The following is a 25,196-nucleotide window of genomic DNA, read 5'->3' as shown; positions in this document are numbered from 1 at the left end:
TATAACATTGTAAATCAACTAGACTTCAACAAAAAAGTCAAACTTTTATGCTTGTAAGATTTTGCATGCATGGTTCTCTCTATTGATAATAACTGCTTTTACCTGGTAAAACATCTACTCATCTCTTAAGATCCTTTTCTTCTCAGGAATTTCATTCCTTATAAAGTCCTTCCTAAACTCTTCAGGGAGAATTAATACTTCTATCATTTTAATTTTATAGCACTATAAACACTTTTATAGCATTAAATACATAGCACTGTAGTTATCTCTTTATATTGGTCTCCCCCATTAGACAGTGAACCCTAGAATGGAGATATATCTCTTTATTTTTATATTCCTTTACCTTCCCCAATACTCTACCCTAAAGCAGTTGCACAGAATAAGTGTTGTGTCTGTGTATGTGTACACATACATGCACACACACACACACACTAAAAGAATGGATGAATGTATGAACAATTGAATACAGTTATGATAATCTCTCGTATTTAATTTTTTCAGAAGAGGGAGTAATGAACACTGCATAGGACTAGCTTCTTTATGTCTGAGGGCAAAATAAAGGGAAAAATCTTATCTTTGATTAGAATAACACCTCGATGAAGAGGAAATAAGCCCCTGTTTATTGGGCAAATTAAGTGGCTGAAGACTTTTCTGCTCCCCATGAGAGAAAAATGGACACACTTTCACTGGGAAGGGAAACAGAGTGGGAGTTCAAGAAGGAGAATCAAGATTCCTGAGGCTTCCCAGCCTGGCAGGAGAATGGGAGTGCTTTCTATCAGTGGACTTTGGGCAAACCTGGTATCCTCTCTGGGCCTCAGTCTCCTCCCTTGTAACACGATAGTGTTGGACTACAGTGATAGTTAAGATGTTCCATCTATTATCTCCATACCAGGTTCTGCACAGAGTTCTCAAGCAAGCAGGAGAGTTAATCATCTCTCTTCACTGCATTGAAAGGATAAGGACAACAGAAGATTTCTTAGGAACCATGAAGGAAAAATGCATAATTTATAAAGAACATTGAAATAATCAGTAGAAGGTATGGGATAGGGTGTAAAAGAAAAAGCTGGGTAAATAGAAAACATAAAATATGGTATTAGAAATTAACTTAAGTATATCCATTATCAAAATTAGTATAAATGGATTCAATCAATCAAAGGAAAAATGTTCTCAGATTGTAGACTGGAAACCAAACTAGATCCAGACATGCTGTTTACAAGAGATACACCTAAAACATAAATCATGGAAACCTGAAAGTAAATGAACCATAAAAGAGAAACATAACAATAAGAATTAACCAAAGAAAGCTACTACAGGGGTTTTAATATCAGTTAAAATAACACAAAAATGCATATTAAGCATAAAGAATCAGTGAGATATAACAACCTATAAGCAACAGAGGCCCAGGATAGGTTAAAAAAAGAAGGCATAATTGACAAATTCACAATCCTACTATGTGATTTTTAAACAAATCGCTCACATAAAATACTAGCTGAAACAAATAAAATATTGGTTAAGATATAAAGTATTTGAATAATACGACTAACAAATATAAATTTTAAGAAATATATATGTATACATACCCCCATTGTAGCACCTGTAAGTGGACAAAATAGCTCCTACCATTCTCTGCCTTGCTTACTCCATGCCAAACACACTGTCTTCTTTGTCCTAAAACACCTCTGCCTTATTTGTACTGTTTCAGAGAATAGAAAAAGAGGAAGAACTGCCCAACTCATTTCATCATCTGATACTAAAACTCAACCAAGGATAACACAAGACAGAAAAATATGGGCCATTCTCACTTATGATCACAGATGAGAAAGTTCTATTAAAATATTAGCATACTGCATATTAGCAATTTATTAAAAACTCATCACAAATAGACTTTATTCCAGAAATGCAAGGCTGTTTTAATGTTTGAAAAATCTATTAATTTAATTCACTTGTTGACATCTGGGGCTGGATAAGTCTTTACTGTGGGGGCTGACCTGTGCATATCGGATGTTCAGCAGCATCCCTGGCCTCTACCTACTAGCTGCCAGTAGCACCTTCCTCCCAGCTGTGACAACCGAAAATGTCTCCAGACACTGCCAAATGAAACTGTCCCTGGTTGAGAACCCACTGATGCAGAGGCTGATGAACTGTCTCATGCGTTACGTTTCCACTTAATGGGACCTGGGCCAATTATACAGGCCTAATGAAACACTGCCCAGACTGCTATATTTTGCTTCAGATAATATCCATCGAACATAATTTTCACTTATTTTAGAATTCAAAGTTTTATATACCAAAAGAACAATACTAAATCCACTTTATTATTCCTCTGTATAAAATCAGAGTATACCTCCACAGGATGCTGGTTCTAAATTTACTCAATATCTAGTATCCACATGTAAACTATATGCGGACAACTTTTTGGTAACTTTTATTGCAACATAATTTTATTTTATTTATTTATTTATTTATTTATTTATTTATTTTATTGCAGAGTGCCTAGTTTATTATGAAAGGGTTCTCCCAGTATGTACACAGGAACCCAAAGTATCAGTTTATCCTGCCCAGCCCCCCGCCAAAGGCATATCAGCAACAACAGTGTTCCTTCATGGTACCTAGAAGAATTGCAGAACTGCTGGGGTGAAAACATCATTGATGCCCCTCGTGTTGTGTACTTTACACACTCTGAGGCAGTGTGATAAAGCTCTCAACACAGCAGCCTATCCAGGTAAGGACATTCACCGAATGCATTCTCCCAGGGCTAAGAGAGAATCTCACTACACACGAAGATACTGAAACCCAAACTTCAAAAGCCAGAGGTAGGGTCCAGGGCACTGGTTCTTCTACAGCACGAGTCGGACACATCAGAGCAACTGGGAAGCTTTCAACACTACACCTATAGGGCCCCACTCGGAGTCAGAGGGTTTGGGGACACGTGTGACCGGATGCAGAGGAGTGAATGCTCAGAGAGCAGGGACGCAGGAGGTTGTCATTCCTTGCCCTCCTTTTTTCATAGTTGTATATAACCAGATACATACAAAAACATACAGTTCGCTTTTATTTATATTCAAATGCGCACTATACTTTCAAGTGCCTAATTCCCACTTTAAACCTTCATGCTGGATGCTGGTGGCAGGCCAAGATATTACTTTTTTAGACATTAAATCCCACACTGGGCTTCAGGAGATAGATGATAAGAGAAAATAACTCACTGTCATCCCCCTTTGCCATGAGACCGGTAGCTCTGGTCTGCCAGGTATTGATAAAATAAGAGAAGGCAGCAAATCGGTGGACAAAAATCTTATGGGAGAGATGCCTGGCTGAAATACCAGACTCTACCCCAGAGGGAAACTGGCCTCTCTTAATCTAGAGCTATACTCGGACCAGCATGGACAGCACCTAACCAACCATCTGTTACAATGGAAAGCATCAACTGACACCTGTCCTTAGAAGCAGAATCAGGTGGGGGTGAAAGTTTTCTTTGCACAACAAAAGTGGCCGTGTATACAGTGTATACAGCTTGTCCTCCACCAAGGCTAAGTTGAGGGGACTTGAGTATCAAGGACAAAGGATTTACGCCAATGATTAGGGTGCCGCTGGGACTGGAATAAGAGGTGTTACTAGGGGTTCCCTACAACAAAAAGGGGTCTAGAGCTTGGTAACTTTACGACAAAGGTCTACCTTTTCTTGACAGCTCAGCCAGCTCTTCCCAGATGTGCTGCACAGAAACCGCATCTCTTTTCAGCTTTGCTCACTTCAGCGCTTCCTGGTAGATCTCTTCTGCTTGTGCATATCATTCTCTGTGCGTCAGGGATGCAGCCAGGTTACTGAGCAGCACGTGGAGCTCAGGGTGCTCCACCTGTCTCACCAGGTCTGACGCCCTCTGCGCGTGAACACAAGCCTCGTTGGAGTGGCCCTGTGCATTCAGGGTGGTGGCCAGGTCACTCAGCAGCACGATGGTCTGTGGGTGTCTTCCTCCTAGTATTTCTTCAGAGATCTGTAAAGGTTCTTCATACATCCTTTGTGCCTGTGATGGCTGCTTGGAGAGCAGAACGTAGTGGGCATAGGTGTCTAGGCACATGCCCAAGAGGAGGTGGATGTTGGCTTTTTCTTCCACTGACAAAGTGTCTTCTGATAATTCCTTTTCTCTTTCAATTTTTTCCTCTAGAGCTGAAATGCAGAATTATAGCCAGCAAGAGCCAATTCCTGTCTATCCTGAGCAGTATAAGTAGTGGCCAGCTTTAGAGAGATTTGTATTATTGCATTGTCTTCCTGTTGCATGGCCCCTCCAAGCAAGTAACTCATTGCTGTTCTAAAAAGTTTTTCCACATTTTCAAGCTGACCCCGTATAAATGATAAGTTGGTCATCAAATCATAAGTGTAAAAGTGATGGCATTCTTGTTATCACTCTTATAGGCAAGATGAAGAGCATCATGCAAAATTAGCTTCGCCTCTTCTGGCTCATCTTTCATGATGCACAACTGCCAGCCGCAGCAGTTGTGAAATTGTGAAATTTTTTGTTCTAGTTCTGTGAAAAATGCCATTGGTAGTTTAATAGGGATTGCACTGAATCTGTAGATTGCTTTGGGCAGTATAGTCATTTTCACAATGACTTGGATTCTTCCAATCCAAGAACATGGTATATCTCTCCATCTGTTGGTATCATCTTTAATTTCTTTCATCAGTGTCATAGTTTTCTGCACACAGGTCTTTTGTCTCCTTAGGTAGGTTTATTCCTAGGTATTTTATTCTTTTTGTTGCAATGCTAAATGGGAGTGTTTCCTTAATTTCTCTTTCAGATTTTTCATCATTAGTGTACAGGAATGCAAGAGATTTCTGTGCATTAATTTTGCATCCTGCTACGTTACCAAATTCGTTGACTAGCTCTAGTAGTTTTCTGGTAGCATTTTTAGGATTCTCTATGTATAGTATCATGTCATCTGCAACCAGTGACAGCTTTACTTCTTCTTTTCTGATTTGGATTCCTTTTATTTCTTTATCTTCTCTGATTGCTGTGGCTAAAACTTCCAAAACTATGTTGAATAATAGTGGTGAGAGTGGACAATCTTGTCTTGTTCCTGATCTAAGTGGAAATGGTTTCAGTTTTTCACCATTCAGAATGATGCTGGCTGTGGGTTTGTCATATATGGCCTTTATTATGTTGAGGTAAGTTCCCTCTATGCCTACTTTCTAGAGAGTTTTTAGCATAAATGGGTGCTGAATTTTGTCGAAAGCTTTTTCTGCAATTATTGAGATTATCATATGGTTTTCATCCTTCTATTTGTTAATATGGTGTATCACATTAATTGATTTGCATATATTGAAGAATCCTTGCATTTCTGGGATAAAACCCACTTGATCATGGTGTATGATCCTTTTAATGTGCTGTTGGATTCTGTTTGCGAGTATTTTGTTGAGGATTTTTACATCTATGTTCATCAGTGATATTGGCCTATAGTTTTCTTCCTTTGTGACATCTTTGTCTGGTTTTGGTATCAGGGTGATGATGGCCTCATAGAATGAGTTTGGGAGTGTTCCTCCCTCTGCTAAATTTTGGAAGAGTTTGAGAAGGATAGGTGTTAGCTCTTCTCTAAATGCATGATAGAATTCGCCTGTGCAGACATCTGGTCCTGGACTTTTGTTTGTTGGAAGATTTTTAACCACAGTCTCAATTTCAGTGCTTGTGATTGGTTTGTTTATATTTTCTATTTCTTCCAAGTTCAGTCACAGAAGGATGTGCTTTTCTAAGAATTTGTCCATTTCTTCCAGGTTGCCCATTTTATTGGCATATAGTTGCTTGTAGTAATCTCTCATGATCCTCTGTATTTCTGCAGTGTCAGTTGTTACTTCTCCTTCTTCATTTCGAATTCTATTGAGTCTTCTACCTTTCTCTCTTGATGAGTTTGGCTAATGGTTTATCAATTTTGTTTATCTTCTCAAAGAACCACCTTTTAGTTTTATTGATCTTTGCTATCGTTTCCTTCATTTCTTTTTCATTTATTTCTGATCTGATCTTTATGATTTCTTTCCTTCTGCTAACTTTGGGGTTTTTTTGTTCTTCTTTCTCTAATTGCTTTAGGTGTAAGGTTAGGTTGTTTATTTGAGATGTTTCTTGTTTCTTGAGGTAGGATTGTATTACTATAAACGTCCCTCTTAGAACTGCTTTTGCTGCACCCCATAGGTTTTGGGTCATCGTGTTTTCATTGTCATTTGTTTTTTAGGTATTTTTGATTTCCTCTTTGATTTCTTCAGTGATCTCTTGGTTATTAAGTAGTGTATTGTTTAGCCTCCATGTGTTTGTATTTTTCACAGATTTTTTCCTGTAATTGATATCTAGTCTCATAGCATTGTGGTCGGAAAAGACACCTGATATGATTTCAATTTTCTTAAATTTACCAAGGCTTGATTTGTGACCCAAGATATGATCTACCCTGGAGAATGTTCCATGGGCACTTGAGAAGAAAGTGTATTCTGTTGTTTTCGGATGGAACGTCCTATAAATATCAATTAAGTCCATCTTGTTTAATGTATCATTTAAAGCTTGTGTTTCCTTATTTATTTTCATTTTGGATGATCTGTCCATTGGTGAAAGTGGGGTGTTAAAGTTCCCTATTATGATTGTGTTACTGTTGATTTCCCCTTTTATGGCTGTTAGCATTTACCTTATGTATTGAGGTGCTCCTATGTTGGGAGCATAAATATTTACAATTGTTATATTTTCTTCTTGAATTGATCATTATGTAGTGTCCTCCTTTGTCTCTTGTAATAGTCTTTATCTTAAAGTCTATTTTGTCTGATATGAGAATTGCTACTCCAGCTTTCTTTTGATTTCCATTTGCATGGAATATCTTTTTCCATCCCCTCACTTTCAGTCTGTATGTGTCCATAGGTCTGAAGTGGGTCTGTCGTAGACAGCATATATACGGGTCTTGTTTTTGTATCCATTCAGCCAGTCTAGGTCTTTTGGTTGGAGCCTTTAATCCATTTACATTTAAGGTAGTTATTGATATGTATGTTCCTATTACCATTTTCTTAATTGTTTTGGGTTTGTTATTGTAGGTCTTTTCCTTCTCTTGTGTTTCCTGCCTAGAGAAGTTCCTTTAGCATTTGTTGTAAAGCTGGTTTGGTGGTGCTGAATTCACTTAGCTTTTGCTTGCCTGTAAAGGTTTTAATTTCTCCGTCGAATCTGAATGAGATCCTTGCTGGGTAGAGCAATCTTGGTTGTAGGTTTCCCCCTTTCATCACTTTAAATATATCATGCCACTCCCTTCTGGGTTGCAGAGTTTCTGCTGAAAGATCAGCTGTTAACCTTATGGGGATTCCCTTGTATGTTATTTGTTGTTTCTCCCTTGCTGCTTTTAATATTTTTTCTTTGTGTTTAATTTTTGATAGTTTGATTAATATGTGTCTTGGTGTGTTTCTCCTTGGATTTATCCTGTATGGGACTCTCTGCACTTCCTGGACTTGATTGACTATTTCCTTTCCCATATTAGGGAAGTTTTCAACTATAATCTTCAAATATTTTCTCAGTCCCTTTCTTTTTCTCTTCTTCTTCTGGGACCCCTATAATTCGAATGTTGGTGCGTTTAATGTTGTCCCAGAGGTCTCTAAGACTGTCCTCAATTCTTTTCATTCTTTTTTCTTTATTCTGCTCTGTGGTAGCTATTTCCACTATTTTATCTTCCAGGTCACTTATCCGTTCTTCTGCCTCAGTTATTGTACTATTAATTCCTTCTAGAGAATTTTTAATTTCATTTATTGTGTTGTTCATGATTGTTTGTTTGCTCTTTAGTTCTTCTAGGTCCTTTGTTAAATGTTTCTTGTATTTTCTCCATTCTATTTCCCAGATTTTGGATCATCTTTATTATCATTACTCTGAATTCTTTTTCAGGTGACTGCCTATTTCCTCTTCATTTGTTTTGTCTGGTGGGTTTATACCTTGCTCCTTCATCTGCTGTGTATTTGTCTGTCTTTTCATTTTGCTTAACTTACTGTGTTTGGGGTCTCCTTTTTGCAGACTGCAGGTCTGTAGTTCCCATTGTTTTTGGTGTCTGCCCCCAGTGGCTAAGGTTGGTTCAGTGGGTTGTGTAGGCTTCCTGGTGGAGGGGACTAGTGCCTGTGTTCTGGTGGATGAGGCTGGATCTTGTCTTTCTCATGGGCAGGACCGTGTCCAGTGGTGTGTTTTTGGGTGTCTGTGACCTTATTATGATTTTAGGCAGCCTCTCTGCTAATGGACGGGGCTGTGTTCTTGTCTTGCTAGTTGTCTGGCATGGGGTGCCCAGCACTGGAGCTTGCTGTTTGTTGAGAGGAGCTGGGTCTTAGCGTTAAGATGTAGATCCCTGGGAGAGCTTTCGCTGTATGATATTACATAGAGCTGGGAGGTCTCTGGTGGACCAATGTCCTGAACTCGGCTCTCCCACCTCAGAGGCACAGGCCTGACACCCGGCCGGAGCACCAAGACCCTGTCAGTCGCACGGCTTTTGGGAAGTCTGAGGTTCTGCCAGAGTTCAGTAGGTGTTCTGTAGGAGCTGTTCCACATTTAGTTGCATTTCTGATGTATTTGTGTGGAGGAAGGTGATCTCCACCTCTTACTCCTCCGCCATCTTGAAGGTCTCTCCAACAGAACTGATAGTGTGACTTGCTCAGGTACGTCGTTCATTCTGTGGCTTCCATTGTTCAGGTCCAGAGTCAGTCATTTGTTAGCAACACATACATATCTTCAAAGGCAATGCTGCTCCAGGGACCAGTGCAAAGCAGTCACTGGGCGCCCAGACCTCGTGTCGGGGAGGCTGATCTGCTTGTCCTGGAGCTTCGGCCTGAGGGGCAGGCATCCGAGGTAGCGCTTAGCTAGACTTGCTGCCTGGCGGGCACCGTCTCTGGCTTTCTCTCCCTGCCTGGCTCTCACTGGGGCGCCATCTTTTTTTTAAAATCATAGAATCTTAATGCTGATACAGAGGACCTTGGAGATGATATTGTTAAATTGCCTTATTTTACAAAAAGGCAATGAAGAGGTGAACTGTCACAGAAATAGTTACTGGAAAATCTAGAACTTGAATATAGTTTTCAGGATTTCAAGACAAGAGCTAATTTAAACATGCCACTTACAATGGTAATATTAACAGATTAGTCCACCAAAAAGAAAAAAAAGCTATTTAGCCCACAGTATGGCTAAAACATCTAGCAATGAACAATCAGTAGGGAACAACAGCATTGCAGTGATCATTATTAGAGTAACCCAAAAGTTATTATGTTGAAAAGAAGTTTTTTAAAATAATACTGGGCTAGGTTAACTAAAAAGTGATGGGAAGGTCCATTAATAATTTCTGTGGGGATTCTTAAAGGAAACTTAAAAGCTCTTAAGAGGCTGGTGATCCTGGTTCTTTAATGTCTAACTTCACCATACAACTTAGGACTTTCCTTTCCATGACAGGTCTATACCAAAAATATGATTCAAACTTATCAGGCATAACTAAGGTTGTTTGGGACCTCTCCATTAACTGCCAACTCCTTAAGTTAAGATTTGCAAATCTGCCCTGAGAATGCTAGAAGAGACATGCTCTGTATTAGAGATGATGCAACACACAAGACTGCTAAATTTTATTCTCTTGAAATAGAAATTACATATATAATTCTGTAATTTCCCTCATTTCATAAATTTTCCTCAATTTTTCAAGGGTGTTTCCTTTAATATCTAATCTAAGCTGCTGGATTTACATGCAGAAAACCATCGGTGATACTAATGCCTCCTCCATCTTTACCTATCTGGTGTGATCAACTCCTGGATCTCCCATGATCTGAGGCCTTTTCCTGTTCTCTTTTCCATCTTCCTCCTCTAATTAGACTTGAGGCTGAAAACAGGATGATTAACCCTCTCATGACCATGCTGATGTTTCTCATACTAAATTAGGCAGTTGTTTCTTAAGTAGGAAGTAGATTCTCAGTTATAAACTTCAAGGCTTGTCTTACAGTTAACAATTCAAGGAAACTACCAATTAGCTATTTTAAGTCTTCACTACAAAGGGACAGAATTTCCATATATAGCTACCACTGGATAAGATATATTTCATAAAGGCAGCATTGCGAAGATGAAAGGAGATATTTTTATTCTCTTTAAAGTTGAAAACACAAAACGATCCAGATAGCTTTTTCAGCAGTTACAAATAGAGTGTGTTATTTTTCAAACTCTATTAAAGTCACTTACTTTGTGAGCCTGCCGAGTCAGAATTTTCCATGATAATGAATTAAATGGGCGAAGCAACACCGTACATACCCTGAGTGGCTGTTGGGGGTAGTTGGAGGCTACTGTCTAGCTTCTCCCAAAGGTAAGTTGGTCGAGGAGTGCCTTCCTCTGAGCTACAGAGCAGGATGACATCGCTGCCGATATCCTGGGGTCCTTGGATTTGGCAGTGTGGGGCAGAAGGAGGAACTATAATAGGAAGGGTAAGCAATAAAGAATACATTTACCATGAGCCAAATGATGACCGAGGAGACATCAACATTCAGCACTAGAACCTCAGGTAACACTGTTTTGGGGACACATACCAGAAGACTACCTCATGAGCAAAGCCAGTGAATGGTATGTACGATGCACAGGTTTGGCCATAGGTGCAGGGCCTACAACTTTAGCTGGCAGGGAGCAAATATGTAAAAGGGGCAACACCCTCTGATTATATTTTTAAGATATCTTACGGTTTTAGTTTCACTATTCTTCCTCCAAAGAAGTATTCGAAGAATTCTTAAGATCCTTCATGTCAACATATTGCTTTTATAAGCATTACTGAATACACACATGTTCAGAGCAGCATTATTCACAATAGCGAAAAGGTGGAAACAACCCAAGTGTCCATAGAGGGATGGAAGGATAAACAAAATATAGTGTATACATACAATGGAATATTATTTAACCTTGATAAGTAAGAAAATTCTGACACATGCTACAACATGGATGAACCCTGAGAACATGCTAAGTGAAATAATTCAGTTATAAGAAGACAAATAATGCATGATTCCACTTATATGCAGCACCTAGGGTACTCAAATTCATAGAAAAAGAAAATAGAACAGTGGTTTCCAGCTGCTGAGCAGAGAGAGAAATGTCATTTAATGAGCAGAGTTTTATTTTTGCAAGTTGAAGAAAGTTCCGGAGGTTGGTTGCAGAACAATGTGAATATACTAAACTGTTCACTTAAAAATTGGCTAAGATGGTAAATTTTGTTATATTTTACCACAATTAAAATTTTTAATGGATGAAAGAGCCCCCTTGTAAAGAAGATATTTCAAGGAACAGCATCCACTTACCCTGCCGGCTACTCTCGGCTAAGACCACCTTACCATAGTTCTTTGTTACTTTACAAACAAAACCAGACACACCAACATTATACCAACTTCTGTTTTATGGTGGGAGGAGTCAGAGCAAGGTTTAAGCATATCTACTACTTGATAGTAATGCAATGGACATTTTATAATCACTAAGACAGATAAGGACACAAAGGATGTGAAACAAAAAAAAAAAGAATACTAAAGGAAGAAGGTGATAGTTTATAGTGAAAAAGCAAGCAAATAAAAATATAAACTAAGCCCATGGCTTGGATTCTCATATTGGGTAATGCATACAGTAGAGTTTAAATACAAGTGATGATGCACTTGTAATGCTAATGACTTCTTAATAAATGTGTTCAACCTTGCAAAAATGAATGAATGAGTGGAAAATGAATGCACTACACAGAGGAACCAGCAAAGAAAATGGGTGGGGGAAGAGAGAACAATGAAAGGGTTAGGGAGAAAGACTGAAAAATCTCAGGGAATCTTAACTGCTGTGATGAGATAAACCAATCTCAATTTACTACTTTAAACATTGCCACCATGAGACTATGAGGGGAAAGCCAAAATAATTATCTGAAGGTAGTAGTAACTATAAGATAAATTACAGGGTTTTTTTCTTCCTTTAAAAAATGAAAAAATAAATGTGGATCATGTGGGAAGCTCACTACCTAAACTACAGGTGTAAGCGTCAAAATAATGTTAAATTCCAATAGTGCTCTGTATTCAGTACTCAGAGTGCTTTAAAGCCTATATAATTTTAATATATTTGAATGAATAATAGTTCTAGGACAGAAATCTCCCACTTGTCCTTGGTTTTCTTATTCTGTTTGAAGACTGGGAGAACAAGGCACCAGGGCTATAGCATTTTCTTGTCCAAAGAAGGAAAATGGCAAGAACCCCCAACACTGGTATCTTCAAGTGACTCAACAGTGGAAGGGAAAAGGGGGGGAATGTACCAAGGAATCCTGGAGTCGATTCTGAGACTTCAGTAGGATGGAGGACAGTCCAGAGCAACAGGCTTCTCTAAGTACTTCTCATCCTCCCCAGATGAACTGAATTTAGCCACTTCTACCACAAGTACCCATTTAGGAGGCAGCGCTTTATTTCAGAAGCAGCGGAAGTGAGAAATAAAACGTGCTCAGAATGAATTTAATTTAGCATGAGATAGTCTATCTGTATGGTATAATAGAAAGAATGCTGGTTTGAGTACAGAGACCTAAATTTTAAGCTAAACTTTATTGTTGTTCATGGTCTATAAAACATTGGAAAAGACTCTAAATCTATTTGATCTCGGTATTAAGACCAAACTGATCATATAATTTCTCATTCAAACAAGGATACTTTTGAGAGTAAAAGGAAGTATTACTAAAATTCTTCCAGGACAAGAGGTGAAAGCTTAGAACTGTCGGGGGCCTACTCAGCATTACATAGATATGAAGTAGTAGTAAATTTATTCTCACATGTGCTAAAACCCCTGCTCCCTGCTTATAATCAATTGTTCTTGATTTAATTTGCTCTCAACAATAAGTCCTATCCTATAAAAGCTTAGGAAAAGTGAGAGGCCACTTTTGATGGTATTTTATACCACCTTTCTCCACCTTGAGGAAAAGTCATTTAACAAGTAAGCTTTCAAGAGCCACCTGAAATGGAGTAATGGGTGGGGAGACTATGTGGACGAAGCATGGAGAAGCAGAGTCCAGATGGAGCTGAAAGGAGAGAGGACAGGAAAAGGACGCAAGCAGAAAGAGAGTACAGAAAAACTGGCAGAAGTAAATATGCTTGAGAGTAAATTCGTAAGTAAAGCCAAAGTACCTGCAACATTTCCTGTCACTCACCTAAAACTGTGAGACCGGTGACCCCAATATTCCTGCCCCCTCTATCTGGAAGGTTGTTAACCAAACACTGGTAGGTGCCTGTATCTGATAGCTGGGTGTTGTTAATGAAGATAGAGACATTGGTGGCTGGCATGGTGCCTGTAAATCCTACCCTACCATGGAACCGGGGGGCACCGTCAAACATCTGTCCACCTTGATACAGAATGACCTGCAAAGGAAAGCAAAAGAAATAAATTGGCCACTGCATCTCCTTCTAGACACATAACAATAACTATCTAGTAAACAGCAGACTATATCAAACATTGGAAAATTATATTTCTAATATTAGAGTGGTCACCAACTTTTTTTTTTAAATTATTTGTTGGGCTTTTTTTTTTCTTTTTCATTTCATTTTATTTTATTTTATTAACATCTTTATTGGGTATAATTGCTTTACAATGTTGTGTTAGTTTCTGCTGCATAACAAAGTGAATCAGCTATATGTAGACATATATCCCCCATATCCCCTCCCTCTCACCCTCCCTATCCCACCCCTCTAGGTCACCAACTTTGTACTACAGCACCTGTCTGTAGATATCAGGGGTTCTAAATTCTTACATACCAAACTGGAATAACATCGTATCCTTACCTAACTCAACAGAATATAGAAAGTGCATTTTATGATACCTTACTATTAGTTCATAAATACTTTTACCAGTGCAAAAAATTAATTCCAGAAAAAATGTTAAAAAAAATTAACACTGCCATTCTCATGCTTACCAGGTCACAAAATGATAGCTCACAGTTATAGACTGAATATAAGTGAACGCCATAAAAGGGAAGAAGAGTTATGAGTCCATGATTGCTTATCTACGTCCATTTCTTTACCAAAGTTAACTCTTCATGGGAGAGGACTCAGAGTGGTACTGCAAAAAGCCCCTTGGGCTGAGAGTGAGGCACCTGGTTTTATCTTAGCTCTACCTTAAATGTCTGGCAGACTGTGGTCAAGTCTTTGGTTGCCTCTGTCACTGACTCCTAAAATGATGAAGCTGAACAAAACGATCTCAAAGGCTCAGTCTAATTATTAAAGTTCCATGGATTAAGGAAATAGAAGAGGTTCCTGTTAAATATATCAATTTAAATTTCCTATCAGAAAACTCAGCTTATCAAATATTTTTAGGTAGTAAAAAGCTTACTGAAGCCGAACAGCTTCATAACAGAAATAAGTTAATTTTGGGAATGAAGGTATAGTCATGGTCACAATTCACTAATTTTCCGAGGATTATTTTCTGCAGTGGGTATCGCATATTATGGGATCTTTTACCTATAACTGATACACCTTATTAGATAGTAGCTTCTATTTTCACGTACCCTAATTTATTTGAGACTCTTGGAAGAGAGCTAGTGTACCTGGCTTTGTTTATTTTAAAATACTTGTGCAATTAACCAAAAAAATCAAGTACTACTACCTAATGTTACTTCCTTAATATTATCACTACCTTTATTTATTTATTTTTAATTAATTAATTCTTATTTTTGGCTGCATTGGGTCTTCGTTGCTGCGCACAGGCTTTCTCTAGTTGTGGCAAGTGGGGGCTACTCTTTGTTGCGGTGTGTGGGCTTCTCAATGTGGTGGCTTCTCTTGTTGCAGAGCACGGGCTCTAGGCGCGTGGGCTTCAGTAGTTGTGGCTCACGGGCTCTAGAGCACAGGCTTAGCTGCTCTGCGGCAGGTGGGATCTTCCCGGACCAGGGCTCGAACCCGTGTCCCCTGCATTGGCAGGCAGATTCTTAACCACTGCTCCACCAGGGAAGCCCTATCACTATCTTTTAAAAGTACTCTCTCATCCACCTATGTTAGTGGTAGTCCCTCCCTGTCAAAATATACTTTGCTTTTTCTGTCTCGGTATTTCCTGTCAGCAATGTGTTTTGATGAAATTCCAGGTTCCTACATAAAATCCTCAGAAGGATCCCCTTGACATCTCTTAATTAAAAAAAATATCTTTTACAAAGAGGATAGCTTCTTCTGATAGTTGACTAATAATGCAGGAGTAGGACTTAAAACAGCTTAGGTTCAGTGGAAGTATCACCTTATTCTAGAAATCAGATATGTACTCAAGATGCTTTCCTACCCACCTCTTGTGAAAAGATTGAAATTTCAGAGGTAGCACAGGATGGGACAGAAGTACCTGCTCAGGCTGGTTCGCGTTGGACAGAGGAATGACCATCCAAATGACATTGAGGTTAATGAGGGCGGCGCTGGTACTGAAAGTACAGGGCAGGACTGCTGTCTGACCCCGGGCCACTTGGACACTCCCAGGGCTCTCGGAGACTTCCAGGGAAGCTGCAACACCTACAGAAGGAGGAACAAAGAGGTTATGTGATAGACCAAACCTCTTCAGAAAAGGTCTGTGTGTTTTATATTATCAGTAATGTAAACAGACTGACATGACAGTCTTACTAAACATCACTTTTGACCACTCACTGAGTCAAAATAATAAAAATTTTTCAACCTTTTACTTCTTAGAAACTATAAAGGAAAAATATTAGAAGACACTTATTCTATTTTGTAAGACACTATCTGATATTTGCCAGATTCAAATACAGATTGGGAGAATTCAACTGACAGGGTCTAAGCAAAGCTTTAATGGTAATGAGGGATAAGAAATAAACTGAAAGTATTTTAAAGAATCATTACACAATAACACACTGTAAAATTAAATGCTTATATATAAATCCAACAAAATATGCTCAGGATCTATATCCTGAAAACTATAAAATGCTGATGAAAAATCAAATAAGACTAAATAAATGGATATGCAATGTTCATGGATTGGAAGAATCAACACTGTTAAGATGCCAATCCTCTCCAAATAGATCTATGATGGAGAGCAATGCCAATCAAAATCGCAGCACGCTTTTTGCAGATATTGACATGCTAATTCTAAAACACATGACAAGGCAAAGAACTAGAATAGCTAAAAGAATATTGAAAAACAAGAACAAATTTGGAGACGTTACACTATCTTATTTCAAAATTTGCTATAAATTAGCTATAGCAATCAAGACAGTGTAATACTAGCATAAGGACAGAGCACCAGACAAATGGCACAGGATTGATCGTTCTGAAATAAACCCTATTTATTTATGATCAAATGCTTTTCAACAAAGGTACAAGACAATTAAATGAGGGAAAAAATAGTCTTTTCAAAAAATGATTCTGGAACAATTCAATATTAATATGCAAAAAATTTAACTCAGACCCTTACCTCACAGCATACACAAAAATCGACTCAAAATGTATCATAGACCTAAATGTAAGAGCTAAAACTATTAAACTTCTAGAAATAAACATAGAAGAAAACCTTTGCGGCCTTGGATTAGTCAAAGTGGTCTTAGTTATATCACCAGGACCATAAACCGTAAAAGAAAACAATTAATAAACTGAACTTGATTAAAATTTTGAAAAACTTCTGTGATTCAGAAGACTTAATTAAAAAAATAAAAAGCCAAGGTATAGACTGGGAAAAAATATTTGCAACTTACATATCTGATAAAGGACTTGTATACAGAATATATAAAGAACGATTACAACTCAATAATAAAAAGACAAACAACCTAATATTAAATGGGCAAAACATCTGAGTATGTATTTCAACAAAGGTTAATAACAAGCACATGGAAAGCTGCTCAACATTATTATTCACTATGAAACTGCATATTAAAACCACAATAAGGTATCATCACACATCCAGTGGAATGGTTATAATCAAGACAAAACCACGTGCTGAACAAGGATGTAGGGAAACTGGAATCCTCCTCATTCACTGCTGGTGGAAATGTAAAATTGTATAGTCACTTCGGAAAATAGTTTCAGTTTCTTAAAAAGTTTAACACAGACATGGAACAAACTTACCATATAACCCAGAAATTCCATTCCTAGGAATCTACCCAAGTAAAATGAAAATATATGCCCACACAAAGACCATGAATGCTTATAACAGCATTACTGATATCATACCTCCAAATGGAAATAATACAAATATCCATCAGCTGATGAATGGATAAACAAAATGTGGTATATCCATGCAATGAAATACTATTCAGAAATAAAAAGCAACAAGCTACTGATACATATTGCAACATAGATGAGCCTCTCAAAAACATTTTGCTAAGTGAAAGAAGGCAGATTCAAAAGCCTACATACTGTATTATTCCATTTATATGAAACGTCCAGAAAAGGCAAATCTATAGAGACAGGAAGCAAATCAGTGGCTGCGTGGGGCAAGAGAGAAGGGAAAAGGGACTGATGCAAATAGGTTCAAAGGAACTTTCTAAGGCAATGGAAAACTTCTAAAACTGTATTGTTTTGATGGTTGTATAAATTTACTAAAAATAATTGCATTATATACTTTTAAAAATATATTTATTTATTTATTTATTTATTTTTGGCTGTGTTGGGTGTCCGTTGCTGCGCACGGGCTTTTCTCTAGTTGCAGCGAGCGGGGGCTACTCTTCGTTGCGGTGTGCAGACTTCTCATTGCAGTGGCTTCTCATGTTGCAGAGCACGGGCTCTAGGCACGCGGGCTTCAGCAGTTGTGGCTCGCAGGCTCTAGAGCACAGGCTCAGTAGTTGTGGCGCACGGGCTTAGTTGCTCTGCGGCATGTGGGATCTTCCCAGACCAGGGCTCGAACCCGTGTCCCCTGCACTGACAGGCGGATTCTTAACCACTGCGTCACCAGGGAAGCCTGAATTTTATACTTTAAATGGGTGAGTTCTTTGGAATGTCAATTATACCTCAGTATTGCTATTAAAATTCAAAAAAAAGAAAACAGTAACTTACCAGAGCTAACTCCTGACAAGTCAAAATCAACTGTTATCTTTTCTGAAAAGAATGCCTGCCCCCTGGGACTATAGTACAATATGGGAATAAGAGGAGATTAAAATAGGTCAGAGGGATCCAATAAAGAAGCTATTCTAACTGTGAAAAATACATTAAGTCCATGGCAGTATCTCAAACCGTTTTATTTTGAAGTGATATTACCTCAGTTTGCCCAAAAAAATAACACAATAACATACTGTTATGATTACAATTTGTTTAAAAAATAAACATACATAACACCTTCCTTCCATAAAACTTTGTGCTCTTCACATACAGTCCAATGACACTCTTAGGAGTTAAATTTACAGGATAAAATGTTTCATAAAATGAGCCATCTGTGGTAGAATATAAAGCACTTGATAACATCAGGAAAAGTCTCTAAGTTAAATAACATGAGGGAAAGTCTCTAAGTTTTAAAAAGGAAAGTTGAATGAACCTCAGGTGCTAAGAGGCAGAAAGTGGAGGTTACTTGGGCATGGAACAGGCAATGGCAGGAAGAAGTCACCTCATGGGTAGAAGTGGGTTAATGGAGGATATTTGTTATGATCAATAAATGCAATGGAGATTTTTAAAAGTAAGTGTGGAAACCAAACTGGCAAAAAACCTCCATCACTTCATTCTTCAGATAATACTCCAAGGAAGAAGTGTAGGGAATACGCCGCCCCTTAAACTAACTATACAGGGTAACATATACCCCCCACCCTCAATTTACTATTTTTAAGCTGAACTCACACAATCTTTGATACAAATTTTAAAAAGAAAAAAAGGGCAAGACAGACTAAGAATGAAAGATAAAGATGTAGATGGGAAAACTACCAAAATACGATAGGATTCCAGTAAAGGAAGAGTAGATTCACAGGATCGGGGTGGGAGCTGAGGGAAACAGAGCAGGTCTGCTGGCAGAGGGCAGGCCTCCAGGGTGGCAGAAGCTGTGAAAGACTGACTTCATTTATCTCACATTTTTACATAAGGTTAACCCTGAAATCTCAAGCATTGAGATAGGTGCAGAATAAATACTCTAGATAAGCCGCTTTCAGAACTTGTAAAAGTATGGGTTTGAAGCTGGATAGGTCTAGTTTGAAATCTGGCTCTTTCATCTACTTAACTGCGTGGCCTCAAATAAGTCACTTATTCTCTGATTCCATTGCTTCACCTGTAAAATAGAGCTAATACCATCATCACATCGTTAGAAGGGTATGATGAGGGCAATACCAGATGCTGACGGCTGACAGTGACCATTACCACACCACTATTGCTAGCTGACATTTAGGGCACACTGACCACATAGCGAGTCCACATGAAGCACTATATGTAAACATTTACATGTACATACACGTATACACACACAAACTCATTTAATACTATAAAGTATCTTATACCTCATATATAATTTCTTATCCATAAGAAATTTAGGCCCAGAGAGAATAAAAACCAGCTATAGGTCACATAGCTCAAGGAAATGGTAAGCTCTGGATTCAAATCCAGACAGTTTATCTACAGCGAACATATACTTAAAGACCACACATAACACACAGAAATCAGTCCATAAATGTTTGTTTTTATCATCACTACTATATTATACAATCACCAAATTTTAAGTTAGTATGGACTTTTACATAAAGCCATCAGATAAAAGCTCCCTCAACTTCCTGCTTCCAAGTCAGCTTTGATCTGCCTTACCCTCTTCTTCCTCTCTCCTCTTAGATTAGAGAAGTTCATCTAAGGCCAGCCTCTCAGGTGAGCATAATTTATATTTCATCCTCTTGGCCTCCTTAGTAACCTTATCATAGACTGTCCCCTCTTTTGTAGCCTCAGCCTCTTGCTCTGCACTGGAGACTTCCTGACAGCATTTAAACATACTCAAGTATTTCCACTTAGAACAAAATTCCTCCCTCCCTCCACCCCACAGTTCCCTCCAGGGACTGCCCTCTCTCCAGACTCTTCTACATTTAGTCTTCAATCCACTCCTGCCACCATTACTTCTTAACATAGTTCTCCCTAGGTTTCCCAGAGACCTCCTGATGGCTCCATGACTCTTGAATTCATTCTTGGACTCTCAGTAGCATCTAGCAGTGATAACCATTCCCCTCTCCTTCTTGAAACACAGCTTTCCCTTAGCTTCAGTGATGTAATTTACTTCTGGTTTTCCTTCCATATCTCTGGATACTTCTCAGTCTCTTCTGCTGTTTCTCCCTTCTCTACCCAGCTATTAAATGTTGGCATTCCTCAATCGGCTGTCTTTTCTTATTCTAAGCTCTCTCCCTTCAGACTCTCATTCACTATCATGGGTTCATTTCTCATACACAAGGCAATGGCTTCCAAATTTAACTAACCCAAACCTCTCCTCTTATATACAACTGCCTCCTAGACATCTCCACACAGAAATCTCAAAGATAACTCATCCAAGATCAGACTTTTGATCTTCCCCACCATGCCTGCATCCCCTGTATATCTGGCTCCTTTTTAGAGTTCCCTGTGCTAGCAAATGGCTCAACTAGCCATCAGGTTAGACAAGTCAGAAACTTAGAAATCTTTCTTGATTCCTTCTACTCTCTCATCATCTCCCAAACCCAGTCCACGATCAAATCTGATCCATTTTACCGATAAAATTTCTCTTGACTACTTCCATCACAGCCTTCGCTCTGTCCTCTGTCTCTCCTCTGATTTGCTCTGTTCCACACCCAATCTTTTACTTAATATGTTACCTCCTACTCATTCTTCATATTAGCTCAAGTGCTATCTTCTCACAGACGAGCATTTCCTGACCCCTCAGCTTAGGTCATAAAGCAGTGTTCTTGTTATTCTGAACACTATTCAAACTTGTAATCATATTTTCATCAGTGTGATTATTTAAGATAACATCCTCGGAATACTGTGAGGTACATTAACTCCAGAGTAACTCCATTACTGTAAGCACACAATATGAACTCAATAAATATATATTGCTTAATTGATCTAATTCAATTTGCACACGAAGATACTAGGTCCAAAGAGATAGACTTGCCAAAGGTCTTAAGATAGGACCTATTTCTTCTGACTTCCGATAGAGTATATTTTCTACTATTCCAAACTCTTCCACAGACCATAACTCTGAAAACAAATGATACGATTACTTGTAGTATGATTAAGGTGAAGAGATAGTTCTTTACCAACAGAACCAACACTGAGCAATAAAAACTCAATTTATTTGTAAATATATCTGCTCTACTCTCAGTCTCATATATACAGAACTTGACATAAAAAGTCTATTTTGCTCTTTAGCTATCAGAATTCTCTATGAAAGATAATTTTGAAAGTCATCCAACACCTTAAAATGTCAGATATAAGATATGAGATATCAAAGCGAGTTTTTTTAAAAGCTATTTTTTATTAGTTATCTATTTTATACATATTTGTGTATATATGTCAATCCCAATCTCCCAATTCATCCCACCACCATCACCACCATCCCCCGCTTTCTCCCCTTGGTGTCTATACATTTGTTCTCTACATCTGTGTCTCAATTTCTGCCTTGCAAACCGGTTCATCTGTACCATTTTTCTAGATTCCACATATATGCGTTAATATGAGATATTTGTTTTTCCATTTCTGACTTACTTCACTCTGTATGACAGTCTCTAGGTCCATCCATGTCTCTACAAATGACTCAATTTCGTTCCTTTTTATGGCAAGTAATAGTCCATTGTATATATGTACCACATCTTCTTTATCCATTCGTCTGTCAATGGGCATTTAGGTTGCTTCCATGACCTGGCTATTGTAAATAGTGCTGCAATGAACATTGGGGTGCATATGTCTTTTTGAGTTATGGTTTTCTCTGGGTACATGCCCAGTAGTGGGATTGCTGGGTCATATGGCAATTCTATCTTTAGTTTTTTAAGGAACCTCCATACTGTTCTCCATAGTGGCTGTATCAATTTACATTCCCACCAACAGTGAAAGAGGGTTCCCTTTTCTCCACACCCTCTCCAGCATCTGTTGTTTGTAGATTTTCTGATGATGCCCATTCAAAGTGAGCTTTTGTTTTTTTGGGTTTTTTTTTTAACATCTTTATTGGAGTATAATTGTTTTACAATGGTGTGTTAGTTTCTGCTTTATAACAAAGTGAATCAGTTATACATATACATATGTCCCCATACCTCTTCCCTCTTGCATCTCTCTCTCTCCCACCATCCCTATCCCACCCCTCTAGGTGGTCACAAAGCACCGAGCTGATCTCCGTGGGCTATGCGGCTGCTTCCCACTAGCTATCTATTTTACATTTGGTAGTGTATATATGTCCATGACACTCTCACTTTGTCCCAGCTTACCCTTCCCCCTCCCCGTATCCTCAAGTCCATTCTCTAGTAGGTCTGCATCTTTATTCCAGTCTTGCCCCTAGGTTCTTCATGACTTTTTTTTTTTTAGATTCCATATATATGTGTTAGCATACGGTATTTGTTTTTCTCTTTCTGACTTACTTCACTCTGTATGACAGTCTCTAGGTCCATCCACCTCTCTACAAATAACTCAGTTTCGTTCCTTTTTATGGCTGAGTAATATTCCACTGTATATATGTGCCACGTCTTCTTTATCCATTCGTCTGTCGGTGGACACTTCGGTTGCTTCCATGTCCTGGCTATTGTAAATAGAGCTGCAATGAACATTTTGGTACATGACTCTTTTTGAATTATGGTTTTCTCAGGGTATATGCCCAGTAGTGGGATTGCTGGGTCGTATGGTAGTTCTATTTTTAGTTTTTTAAGGAACGTCCATACTGTTCTCCATAGTGGCTGTATCAATTTACATTCCCACCAACAGTGCAAGAGGGTTCCCTTTTCTCCACACCCTCTCCAGCATTTGTTGTTTGTAGATTTTCTGATGATGCCCATTCAAAGCGAGTTTTAAGATCAACTACCCTGAAGGATTTGTACAAAGACAGCTGAAAACTGGCTATATAACTTTTAGGACTACACAGAGAATAAATGGGTCAGGCATGAATGTCTGGAAACAGATTTTGTGGAGAGCTGTGGTGTGCTATAAGTTCCATTCCATTCCCACCCAGCAAAAGGGGCTACCTTCCCTGAATATGTCAGGGCAAAGGGCATCTGAATGGATCACATGTGGGTTCCCTTAGATTCTGTCCCAGAGGGCTGTCTAATGAGGCTTCCAGGAGAAAGAAACTGGAGGCAGACCTCTGGACTAGAGGGTGGGTCACTGGCTTTCTGAGAACTACACATATATTTCTCTGTATAAATTGAGATTTTCTTGCTTTGCTTTTTTTTTTAATTTTATTTTATTTATGGCTGTGTTGGGTCTTTGTTTCTGTGCCAGGGCTTTCTCTAGTTGTGGCAAGCGGGGGCCACTCTTCATCACGGTGTGCGGGCCTCTCACTATCGCGGCCTCTCTTGTTGCGGAGCACAGGCTCCAGACGCGCAGGCTCAGTAATTATGGCTCACAGGCCCAGTTGCTCTGCGGCATGTGGGATCTTCCCAGACCAGGGCTCGAACCCGTGCCCCCTGCATTGGCAGGCAGACTCTCAACCACTGCGCCACCAGGGAAGCCCACTTTGCTTTATTTTTAACCTAAGAATGATCAGAAAAGTTGTGTAACCTGCTTAAATTTTCATCTAGAAAAAGAAAAACTGGATCTTGAATAAATTTTAAAAGATGTGGAAGACAAAAAGTTGCTTTGTGATTGTGTCTCAGGATTCCTATTTAACATACTGATTCAACTGAATATAATTGAGAATTTCTTAGAAAGAGTAAGAAGGAAGGAAATGGGTGTGTTTCACATTTTAAATGCTTCTTTTTTTTCTATTTTATTAAAAAAAAAACAAAAACCTAAAAACCCTATTTCCTGTTAGAGTGTATTTCCATGTTTGAAATTCTGGGCAGGAATTTAAACTTTAATGCTAAATACTGAATTAAAAATTCATTTAAAATATCTTACAATTTGCAATATTTACATGTAAAATGCATAATTTAAGAGTTGAATTGGCAGTATTTTGCAGACTTGACTCTTTTCTTAGTACGTTCACCCAAGAAAAATTAAGTCAACTCATGAATTCTGAATGACTCCTAGCAATTAAACAAGAAAGACATAAAGCACATGGCCCTGTTTCCTCCCAGGAGTTGAAACCATAAATAACGGTTGTGTATACTCTTTCTTTAGACCTCTATTTCTCAAGATTTAAAGCAAGAAGAAATTCACATTTTCTCAGACCAAGAGGTACATGTTAGAGGAAAAGAAGCTGGCAGCAAAGAATCCTTAGAAGTCTGAAGAGGGATCATCCACACTGCATAGCCAAGAGAAGAGACAAAGGACATTTTACAGTGATTGGCTAGACTCAAAGGACACAAGGACTCCCCTACAAATCCATCAGAGCCAGAACACCTGAAGTTCAGAAGCAGGACTGGCACAAGAATCTAACTGAGATGTCGAAATAGAGTGTTTGCTGATGTCTATGGAGCATGTGTTCATGTTTCAGGATCAGCCCAACTGCCAGACCACTTCCCTCCAGGAATATGGTCAGCAAAGCATCAACAGGATCTTATGGCATTTTGGAGGATCTATGCTGTCCTTTTGCCCCAAATGTTAATATCAGCGGTCACATAATGCCTATTGGCTTATATGATTCCCATATGATTTCATAAGTGCTGTTTCGTGCATATAAAAATTATAAAATCCATCTAACCTGTTCAAATTAAGTTTTGTAGTTCCATCAGACTGAAATAAATTTCAAAAAAACAAAAATTGTATGCTATACTCGTTTCCTGAAGGAAATTATGGAATAACACAAGTCTCTAACATTGCAGTGATTTTTATTTTTTATTTTTTATTTTTCTTAAGTTTTAAATATTTTATTTATTTATTTATTTTAACATCTTTATTGGAGTATAATTGCTTTACAATGGTGTGTTAGTTTCTGCTTTATAGCAAAGTGAATCAGCTATACATATACATACATCCCCATATCTCCTCCCTCTTGCGTCTCCCTCCCACCCTCCCTATCCCACCCCTCTAGGTAGTTACAAAGCACAGAGCTGATCTCCCTGTGCTATGCAGCTGCTTCCCACTAGCTATTTATTTTACTGTAGTGATTTTTAAGGAAATCACTTTCTCTTCATATTTTAAGCAAATTTTAATCAGATGAAATTATCTTTACAATTATTATTATATAATTTTAACTGCCATTTTAACTAAAA

The 25,196-nt window shown here is 38.4% G+C and overlaps 1 protein-coding gene and 1 pseudogene across 4 annotated transcripts in view; both read right to left on the bottom strand.

Annotated features, from left to right (window-relative positions):
- Nucleotides 1-25,196, bottom strand: part of IGSF11 (immunoglobulin superfamily member 11) — a 148,011-nt gene that overhangs the window by 17,723 nt on the left and 105,092 nt on the right. For 2 of the 4 annotated variants that reach the window (XM_036851533.1, XM_036851536.1), the window contains 3 exons: nt 15,317-15,480; nt 13,152-13,359; nt 10,265-10,420 (listed from right to left, as the gene is read on the bottom strand). In XM_036851533.1, coding sequence (XP_036707428.1) covers nt 10,265-10,420; nt 13,152-13,359; nt 15,317-15,480 — 528 coding nt within the window. The remainder of the gene's footprint in view (nt 1-10,264; nt 10,421-13,151; nt 13,360-15,316; nt 15,481-25,196) is intronic. The other 2 variants (XM_036851535.1, XM_036851534.1) reach the window with 2 other exon arrangements.
- Nucleotides 3,659-4,466, bottom strand: LOC118894867 (annotated as a pseudogene).

This window comes from Balaenoptera musculus, chromosome 4, assembly GCF_009873245.2.
Source record: "Balaenoptera musculus isolate JJ_BM4_2016_0621 chromosome 4, mBalMus1.pri.v3, whole genome shotgun sequence".
NCBI lineage: Eukaryota > Metazoa > Chordata > Mammalia > Artiodactyla > Balaenopteridae > Balaenoptera > Balaenoptera musculus.
Note: the sequence above shows the minus strand (reverse complement) of the source record. Positions and strands in the feature narration are given on the sequence as shown.